This window comes from Pundamilia nyererei, unplaced genomic scaffold (assembly GCF_000239375.1).
Source record: "Pundamilia nyererei isolate P.nyererei 1_Seehausen unplaced genomic scaffold, PunNye1.0 scaffold00006, whole genome shotgun sequence".
Lineage (NCBI taxonomy): Eukaryota > Metazoa > Chordata > Actinopteri > Cichliformes > Cichlidae > Pundamilia > Pundamilia nyererei.
In genome coordinates, this window is record NW_005187407.1 from 3,318,837 (window position 1) to 3,328,705 (window position 9,869).

A 9,869-nucleotide genomic window follows, 5' to 3' on the forward strand; every position below is an offset into this window, starting at 1 on the left:
GCATCAACTAAGTCAAAAGTTGAGAGTTCAAGCTGCTCTGTATGTAAAGTCGCATGCAAACTCACAAACATAAGCTATGAGCAGTCACACGTTGTTAGCATGTGGCTGTTAGTGAGTTCTTCAATGAGTGAGGAAGCTAAAGAACACTACAGGGGAACCGTATCAAAGAGTTCAAGACAACAAACCTAACGAGACATTTTAATCAATTTCACAAAGCCAATGGAGCTAACAAAGTGAAAGCTATGCAGAACTCTGAGCCAACCACAAGCCAGCAGCCTCAGTATGAGCAAAGGATAAAAACAGTCATGTAGTGGGCTTTAAAATAGGGTGGAGAGTGGATGAACTGAGGAAATGAACTTAAGACAGTGTGATATACATGAACAGTCTGGAAATGTGAACCAGACAGCTCTTCCAATTCAAGAAAGAACTGTCAGAAAAACATTACCGAGCTCTTACTGGGTATAATCCATTACCTTTACAGCTTAGTATTTTCCTGTCATTAAATAGAAATGCTGGTATCCATCAATGAGGTTTTAACTCCCCCCAAAGTTAACTGGTATTTTTACCAGTTAACTTTGCACCACACATTTAAATGATTAAACCTCTTAAAAAACGTCATACAAAACACATTGTTTTAAATATATACAAACAGATCATGCTTAGACATGTGGACCACACACACACACACCTGTGTTTTGCTGTAGATTGAACCTCCCATGTCAGGTACTCCACCACTAGTACCTGAACCTGACAATCCTGGTGCTGGAAAGAAATGAAAGAGGGGAGAAGGAAAAAGAGGAAAAGACAATGTTGGGATTTCAGAGGGAAAGGAGGACAAAAACAGAAAAAGCAACAACAAATCAGTGGGAATGCATAAAAACAAAACAAAAACAAAAAACAAAAAAAAACAGCAGCTGTGTCACTTCAATGCTGATAAGCTTATCTTCTAAACTAAATGCCAGTTTCCACTGTTAGTAGGACACAGGCCAGCCAGGAGGAAGAAGCATAGTAAGTGAGGAGGAGCAGGGGCATGTTTCTCACTTCCGTGCCGCCCTTTAGCATGTACCCAGCCATTTGCACATGAAAGTAAAATCACATGCTTGCATATACACACCTTTCTCCAGGACACTCTCGACTGTAGAATCATCTGCAATTGTGAGTACACCCGTTTTTCCTCCTTGAAAAACGCCCACTAACTGTGTGTGTGTTTGTGTGTTGTTAGAGTGTGCACCATGTGTCGTGCATGTACCTTTCCCTGGACCGCTGCCTGCTGACTTGGCCTGTGACTGGGCAGTGCTTCCATACCCTGCCTTACTGTATTCCCCACCGTGGGCTTGAGACAGGTCATCAAAGGCTGAAGGGGGAGGAGGAAGAGTATAGAAGAACAGAGGAGGCAGAGCAAAGCAGAGGGGGGAGGGAGAGAGGATGAGGAGCAGATTTTGTGAAGGAGGAGGATGGGAAGGAAAAAGAGGGGGGAGGGGGCAGGAGAGAGAGAGAGGCAGTAAGGTAACCTGACTGAAATGGCAGCTGTCTATACTGAGCTGTGTCCAACTTTAGCAGGGGGTTTGAGCTATGCATGCAGCACAAGCAGAAAAAACAAACAAAAACAAAACAGGCCCAACTCTACACGCACATGCAGCATGTGGTGTACATGTGTAAAGGTTTGGAAATTCAGTTCACTTTCCCCTCCCACTAGAGACACCTTGATTTAGTCTGACGTCTATTTTTACACTTGAGTCTCAAAATACACAAAAATAACTTTCCAGGAAGCCCACAATAATGCCAGCTTTTAAGCTAATTAAGCTTCATAACTACATTTTGTGTTGCTGAGATATCAGTTTAGTTTACTAATGTATTACAACTACTATTACAATAATAATAGAATTCTAACAAACCAGACAAAACCCTGTTTAGTCCAGGTCTTACCTGTGCCATATGCGTGCTGTCCATAACTTGGCTGATGCTGTTGGTGGTACTGATTGGAGGGGTTGGCCAGGCCCATTGCTGGCTGCTTGGCTGAGGCAGGAGGCACAAAGACAGTGGGGGCATACTGGAAAGCTGAGGGAACTCCAGGCATACCAGCATAATATGGCAGACCTGTGAAATGATGGAGGATGTGCAAATGGTTAATAGTGTAAAACCTTAAAATGACTGACGTCGATGTGATTAAAAATGATTTTGTTTTTCCCTCACCAGTGTATCCATAGCCAGGAGGGAGAGGGGGGTTGAGGAAGGCCTGGTTCTGTGTCTGCTGACCCTGGCTCTGACCCTGCCCTTGTGTGCCTGTCTGCTGTGTCTGCTGGGGCTGTGACTGCACCCCAGCTGTAGACAGGGTGGTTGGAGGAGCTGGAGATGAAGAGTCATTCCTGCCAAACTTTGTTGCTTCACCTGAGCAGAATCAGGAGAGACAGAAGAAAGGTAAGAAAAAAGTGGAAATGAACCCTAAAGCCTCATTTCTACTCTTATAACAGGTACTCCAGCTTTCCACCGAACACAATTCCCCATCAGTAAAAACAGAGTTCTTAGATGACCACCCTTTAGGCAACAAATACACGAGGCTTTAAGGATATTGTTGGGCTGGTGTTCTTAGGAAATGTCCTTCATTTGCTTCAAGCCATAGCAAAGATTAAAAACACAGCTTAGAAAAAAACTAAGATGCTCACCCCCCTTAAAAAAATAATTAAAAAAAAATCACCTACAGGCAACAGAAAATTTCAGTTCAACATAATCTATAAAAAAAATAAAAAAAATAAAAAAAAGTGCTTAACCAAAGTCATCAAGTCAAAATGATGAAGTGCAAGGGAGAATAAAATTTGATCTACCTGAATATGGGTTATTAGCAAGTCCATCTCTACCAGGCATAGCAGTTGTAGCACCAGGGAATGTTACACCATAGTAGTCCTGTCCAGATAGAGGAAAATAATTAATAATTAAAAAGAAAAACAGCATTAACCTCCTAGGACCTGGCGTCCACATATGTGGACATCACATTTTGGGTTGTCTAGATCAAAATACTCAGATATTTCTCATGTTAAAAAGCAACTAACATTAAGGCATTATTAAAGGTTAAGTTAAGCAACAGACTCACCAAAGGAAGACGCGATTGCAGCATTTGCAAGTCCTCATATCCATATATCTGCTGTTGAAATTAGGACAATGGTTATTTAGCAGATGTTGGAGTCTAATAAACATCGCTTATGCCTACAAAGCCTTTTATCTTTACTAGCTGCTAATGAGTGTATTCAGTACATGATCAAAATCTTCCCAAATGACTAAAAACCTCTATAGAATAAAGAGAAAATTCAATCCCTCTGTTCAGTTTCTGCACTTCTAGAAAAACCTGCATTTATTTATTTATTTTTTAAAGAGGACACCCAATTAATCTATCTTTAGGATCCATATTAAGTCTTTCCTTTCCCTTAAAAATTCATGGGATCAAGAGTAACACAAACAAGTAATTATATGATACAGTTAAATAGCTACCGGATATGCAGGGAGCAATCCACCAGGGCCCATGATGTACTGGTTGGCCAGGAGAGGTGGCACTCCTTGGGCCAAGTTGGGAGGAGCTTTACCTGGAGCAGACACCACAAAGGACATGTTATGCACTGAATGAACATAATTTATTTATAGATATGTACAGTCTCAGTTAAGTGTCCAAAACAGCCAGATTAAAATCATAATTCATAGTAAAAAAAAAAAAAAAAAAAGAAAAGAAAAAGAATTGAGTATGATATTTCAAAATATTTTCGTTTTAACATCCATTGTGGTGTTATGGTAGTAAAGATCATACCGGAGGTGGTGGTGAGCAGGGGTGCTGTGCGGCTGCCGGCAGCTGAGAGTGTGGCGTTTGTGCCATTTGGAATTAGTCCAGGTGCTCCAGATGGATGCAGACCATTGGTGGCAGAACTACTGACAACGGGGGGAGCTGAAGGATTGGGATTAACAACCTGGCTGGATGATGGCGAAGTAAAGGCATGGATGTTTCCGCTGCTACTCTCCTCGTTACTCGTCTGAAAGAATAAAAGCAGAGAACGCGTTTTCTTTTTGTTTGTTTGTTTGTAAACTCTGGAGCTTAGTTAAAATTTTGGATTAGAATAAAATTATAAAATCCAAACATACTAAGCATCTGTTTACCGTAAGGGAGGAAGTCGTAGAGAGGGTCGACCCAGATGAGTGCGTACTGCTTGTGTGACTACAAAGAGAATAAAGCGAGTCTGTCAGCCTGCTGAAAGCTGATAAATCTGCAAAAGCACTTCAAATTGGATGTGTGATCAGGAAGCAGGGAGATTCAGTGAAAAATATGTCCACATTAAATGATTTAGATATGTGCTTGTAAGCATCATCATCTCCAGGCAAAAACATCAAAGTGCAGCCGAGCCGCTCCTTACCTGCTGAACGATGAGATGGATGTTGAGTGGGAAGCTGTAACTGCAGGAGAAGGGATGTGGTGGCCAGGGCTGCTGTCACTTGTCATAATGGGAGACTCAGTTGTCACTGTCCTAGATGATGCTGTGCCTGGTTTAAAATTAGAAAGATTAATCTGGGGCAAAATTTGGTCTATTTATCTGTTTTTTTTAAGTTACTATATGAGAAGGAAAAGAATTGAACAGAATCAGGGTGAAAAAGAAAATGAGATGGGGTGGCTATAAAAACGGCATTTATCAAACCACAACTTGCACTAAGATGCATCTTTCCATTTCCTCCTCAGCATTAAGCAATCAATGTTCATTATACCAGACTTTATTGGCCATGTGAGTGCATTTTTACATTACTGACAATAGTACTTACCGTCTTGTGTGCTCTGTGTCTTCATACCAGTGTAGCCATTCTAAGAGAGAAAACGTTTCAAGACTTGGTTTCATCATTCAGCTTTCAGGCAAATAACATTTAAGTAGTTGCCAAAATCTTTATTCTGTTTGAGACCTGAGAAAAAAGGTTTATACTCACCGTCAGAGGCCCACCAGGAGCCGATGGGATATCTTTGCTCTGTGGGAACCCAAGATGAGGGGGTAGGGACCTCGGGATGCTGCTCTCCACCCGGCTGACTGTGGTTGGGGCTGAAGAGGAGGGTGGCGCAGCAGCACTGGGGAGACCAAGGGAGGGTGTGGGCGTAGCACTAGGTAAGCCCAAAGAGGGTGAAGGGAAGTTGGGGTCCGTTACAGAAGATAAGCTGCTCATGTGTTCACTGTTTAAAGGACAAATAGAGATTTTGTGTTGGGGGAGACATAAAGTAGCATAGGGTCTCCAAAAATAAATAATTAAATAACATTAAATAAATGTAAACAAAGTTGCAAAGGGTTCCTGATGGAGTCATGAAAAAGCTCAATTTAAAAAAACAACAAAAAACTGGTTCAATTCAACATCAAGAACTTTCTTTGGACAATGAGACTTTTCTGAATCTGAGGTTTAACATTTTTTTAAAACCAAGTTTCCTGAATGTTTTTAGGGCTCTGGGCTACACTGCAAAACAAAAAGTTGTGGTCATTTTAGTCTCTGGAATTTAAAGTGTTGCGAATCACCCGGTTTGCCAGTATTATATCCACTAAATGGGGAATTAAAAAAAGCAAAAAAACAAAACAAAACATAAAAAACCCACCACACATAACAAATACCTCACATACACCAACATGCTTGCATGACAAACACATACCTCACAGCTCCTGGCTTAGAGAACAGGCTATTCTGAGGCGGCTGTGTGGGAATAGCAGTAGGAACTGGCATGGCTGGTGGGGCCTGAACAGGCGTGTGTTCCCTGGCCAACTCAGTTGGTACCATATCTGATGTTCCACTGCTAGCCTCAGACCCAAAGTCTAGAGCTCCAAACTGAACATTAAGACCAGACACATCTGCCGATCCCGGCATCTCCACTGCTGACGATGGAATCTAAAGACGACAGAAGGACGAGTAATCAGAACTGATCTAATTTTTGGATTTGGGGTAGGTTTCTGTTCTTTATTACAAAAAAATTGATTGTGAAAACATTTATTTTACCAACATTTTGTCAGTGTTCAATCAGAGTTAAAACAGTCCCATTAAAAAAAAAAAAAAAAAAAAAAAAAAGTAACTGAAGGTCAGGACAAAATGTGATGCTGATTTGAGCATAAGCACCAGCTGCTGCTCACTCAAGAGCAGATGTAGTAAAAGGTGAACACGACCTCATGCTTGCAGCTTAGCGGTGGCTACTGTCCAAACAGTAACCAGAGAGGTGTGAAAAGTCATTATTTGTAACAACAAAGACACCGAGTTGAAAACAAAGCCAACAAAAGAACACATAAATAGCTGAATATTCTGGTCTACTGCTACTTCAAGACTAGCAGATAAACAAGCACCGGGAGGAGTCAAGTACAAGCAGTCTATTCTTTAAAAAAAAGTTTGCATACCTGTGTGTGTAGTAAGGGGAGCATAAGGCTGTGGAAACTACCTCATTAAGTCTGCTCATATAACTGGTTAACTAGCAGACCTGCCTTGTAAACCCCTTAAGAGGAGATAAATTACTGATTTTCGGTTTCTATCTCCTCTTAGAATGAATACAGCTCTTTTGTCATTTCTCGTTTACATTTTCTGCCAGATAAAAAGATTCAAAGAGGCTTACTTTTGAGGGAGGAGGCGCTCTGCGTCTCTGTGTCTTTATTTGGCGCTGAGGAGGCTCTGTGGTCAAAGGCTCCATGCCTGGCAGCTTCACTCCTGGAGAAGCGCTGTCTCTTACAGGAGGGACAGAGGACTCATGACCTGAATGAGAATAAAAGCACCATGACCATTCACCATGTCATTATAGTCACAACAACAATAGCACGGTATAGCAATAAAGCAACTGACTAACGCGACTTCCTGTTATGTATCTTTTTTGTAGGGGCACTACATATTTTACTGTCTCTCTACTCTATAGGTAGCAACAGCCTACAATCACACTTTTAGTGGTACAGGATAGTTCTATTTTGCAGGCCTACCTGGCGGTGTAGGGGCCTGTGGAGCATGTGCCTGGACAGGGCCCAAAGGCTCTGTGGTGGGAAGGATTGTGGACTGCTGTTGCCGTTGAGCCAGCTGGCTGAGCACCACTGATGGCTCTGGCTGAAGCTTCATCTCCGCTGAAGACAAAGGGAGACAAATATACATTCATTACCATGACTACAATACTGATATTCACCATACCTCTGGGTTTTACTCCCGTCTTTAAAAAATGCTTCCAAACCTAATAACATCTTTGTTTTGGATTCCTAACTACTCTGACATAAACTTACAGTGTTGGGCAGTAATAGAGCCATTCTCCAGTCTTTGAGCCTTGTTGTCTGCAGAGGGAGAGGGGGCAGGAGCTTGCATTGGAGACTGCCCTTGGTCTTTGGAAATGCTGCTATTGCTGGTGGTGGCCAACATCTGACTGGTTCTTTGACCAAGCCGAGGCCCATTCAGCTGCTCTGATGTCCGGATGTCAGGGGCAGGTGCCTGCTTGGGTGCATTCAGTGACCCAAAACCAGAACCTAGGACTGAGGACTGACAGGGAGACAGAAGAAAAAGGCGATGAGGATACATCTAAATGTATATTGTATTAAGGTCTATAAATCTATAGAGTATAGTTATGAATACCAGTGCAGCATGTGCGTAGGTGGTACTGCCAGAAGCTGCATGGGCATAGCTGTTGGCTGTGGCATGTGCGTAGCTGTGTGTTGCAGTGCGTCCATTGTGATGTGAATTGGTAAACACCAGGCTTTGGCCTAAATCCTCAGCTGAGGGGCCATCGACTATCGCCCCCAAATCGGAGTCCACAGAACTCCCTACACCCACTCCAGCCTTAGGAAGTATGCCAGCCAGGTCCACACTGGGAACAAGCAGGAAACAGGAGAGCACACAGAAAGTGGAGTGAAGAGTGAAAGTAGAAAGGTTTGGAAGGAGGAAAGAAGGAATAACAGTGTTGATTAAATAAAATGCCATTCTCCAAAATTAAACAATTTCTACGTGTTCTTTCAAGGTGCCAATGACTTATGAAGGGCTTACTTGTTTCCAGGTGTGATGTGATTTGTTGGGGCAGAAGAGGCAGTGAATACTTTGGTCTCAGATAACTGTGTGAAAGATGAAGATATTAGTACAGCATTCCAAAACCTCCCAGAGCCACATCAAGTCACCCTTTAACAACAGGACTTAGTTAGCTAACATCATTAGACAGCAACACTAGACTTTAAGCATAAACGCGCACATTTAAAGCGCTGCAATACACTTTCACTGAAAAGCAGTGCCTTACATCTTCATTCCAGTCTTCTGAACTCCAGTCTTCTGGGTTGCCTCCCCATGTCCCTATTTAAAACAGAAGCATAGCCAAATTAGTGTTTTTGTAATTTCTTGTGGCAATCCTGAAATAGTCGAAAACGAGACATTTGCTCAAATGTAGAAAGTGGACACTAAAAAGTATATATTGCAAGAAAAATCAGTGTATGCCTGACTATTTTCTTTACCAGCTTCCTCAGCAGCTTCGTTGCCATCTCCTTCCCATGCCTCCTGGCGAGCTCCAGCGTTAGCAGAGTAGTCAGCAGGATTGAAGGTTCTGGAGGGAAAAAAAGCAGCAGTGTGAAAAAGCAAAACAAACCAAAAAAACAAAAACAAAAACTGAGCGAATTGAAAGACATCTGTTTTTACTGATAACGGTAGGCAGAACAAATTTTCAATCAAGGAGATTCAGAAACATATTTTTCCACACACACTTGTTTTTAAGATATGTGCTTGTAATCAACATCATCACCTCCTTTTGTAAAACTTTTACATGATGCATATTCTTACCCCATTCCCTGCGAAGAGAACCTGTTACCAACAGCTGCTCTTCCTCTGCCACGAACCCCTGCAACTGAAAATGCAGCAAAACAACCATATGAACAACACAACCAAGTCACTTAAGTCTAAATTCCTCATTAAGCATTTTTAAGAATATCAAGCCTTGGGACAAATGATTGTCAGTCACTTCTCAGCTAAGTTTCCCATTAGTGCATTGGAAAAAAAAATATGATTAGCAATAGATTCACTAAATTTTCATGTCAGGGCATGTGCACACCTCTGCAATCTAAAAACAATTTGTGTGGGGAGTGGTTACAGTGATCCATCATCAACTCAAAACAGGTTGTGATGTTTCTGTCTGTTGACTTCATTTTAAGATTGTAGCTTCATTAAAATTTGTATCTGAATTTAAGAAGACAGGAGTAAGAGTTGTCAGCCATTTTATACACTTTTTAATAAGATATTGAATTGCAGACATGGACAGCTGAAGACAGGTGGCTCTTTTAAATCAACTGCCTATTGGGCCTGCATAGTTGCATTGTAAAGTAAATTCTCCTCAGATGAGTCTGTGCGGTCACAACAAACATGCAGACCCTCACACTCACTCATTGTGAAATTTACATCACTCGACTCTGAACAAACCCCGGTGGAGTTGCAGATACAGAAAGTATCATCAAGGCTGTAGCAGAACTACTAAAAAGCATGAGGAAATGTTTTGACTTAATGCTCTTAAATCAGCTGATAACCATCCACTTACAGTCACCATTTCCTGTAGGCTAAATCATTTATGGCACGTAAATGAGGCTCTGTTGCTGGTGTAGTACTTTCTCTTTCGCTTTATTGTTGCTGGAGGAGGAAATAAACTCCTCGCTGTGCATCTTTGGCCCTGTTCCATTTTTGCATTTTAGTGACTGTATGCATCAAACACCCATTCAAGCAAGCACATGGAATTGGTGGACTTAAATTTTGAAGCAACAGACAAATACGATGCCGGTCACATCAGGGAACATGAACCTGGTAACTACAGTTAGCATTCTTATAATCCAACTCTGCATTTGGATATGTTTAATAAATCTGACATGTGTTACTCTCCAATGCTTACCTCTACC

The 9,869-nt window shown here is 41.7% G+C and overlaps 1 protein-coding gene across 1 annotated transcript in view; it reads right to left on the bottom strand.

Moving 5' to 3' along the window:
• Nucleotides 1-9,869, bottom strand: part of LOC102195642 (ubiquitin-associated protein 2-like) — a 16,870-nt gene that overhangs the window by 3,878 nt on the left and 3,123 nt on the right. The window contains exons 5-26 of the mRNA XM_013914048.1: nt 8,770-8,833; nt 8,448-8,536; nt 8,237-8,289; nt 7,993-8,057; nt 7,585-7,816; nt 7,242-7,491; nt 6,951-7,088; nt 6,596-6,732; nt 5,654-5,886; nt 4,951-5,188; nt 4,792-4,831; nt 4,392-4,518; nt 4,138-4,195; nt 3,794-4,013; nt 3,484-3,575; nt 3,089-3,139; nt 2,823-2,901; nt 2,194-2,388; nt 1,927-2,097; nt 1,250-1,354; nt 1,115-1,147; nt 647-762 (exon numbers count right to left, since the gene is read on the bottom strand). Of these exons, the coding sequence (XP_013769502.1) occupies nt 647-762; nt 1,115-1,147; nt 1,250-1,354; nt 1,927-2,097; nt 2,194-2,388; nt 2,823-2,901; nt 3,089-3,139; nt 3,484-3,575; nt 3,794-4,013; nt 4,138-4,195; nt 4,392-4,518; nt 4,792-4,831; nt 4,951-5,188; nt 5,654-5,886; nt 6,596-6,732; nt 6,951-7,088; nt 7,242-7,491; nt 7,585-7,816; nt 7,993-8,057; nt 8,237-8,289; nt 8,448-8,536; nt 8,770-8,833 (2,786 nt within the window). The remainder of the gene's footprint in view (nt 1-646; nt 763-1,114; nt 1,148-1,249; nt 1,355-1,926; nt 2,098-2,193; nt 2,389-2,822; nt 2,902-3,088; nt 3,140-3,483; nt 3,576-3,793; nt 4,014-4,137; nt 4,196-4,391; nt 4,519-4,791; nt 4,832-4,950; nt 5,189-5,653; nt 5,887-6,595; nt 6,733-6,950; nt 7,089-7,241; nt 7,492-7,584; nt 7,817-7,992; nt 8,058-8,236; nt 8,290-8,447; nt 8,537-8,769; nt 8,834-9,869) is intronic.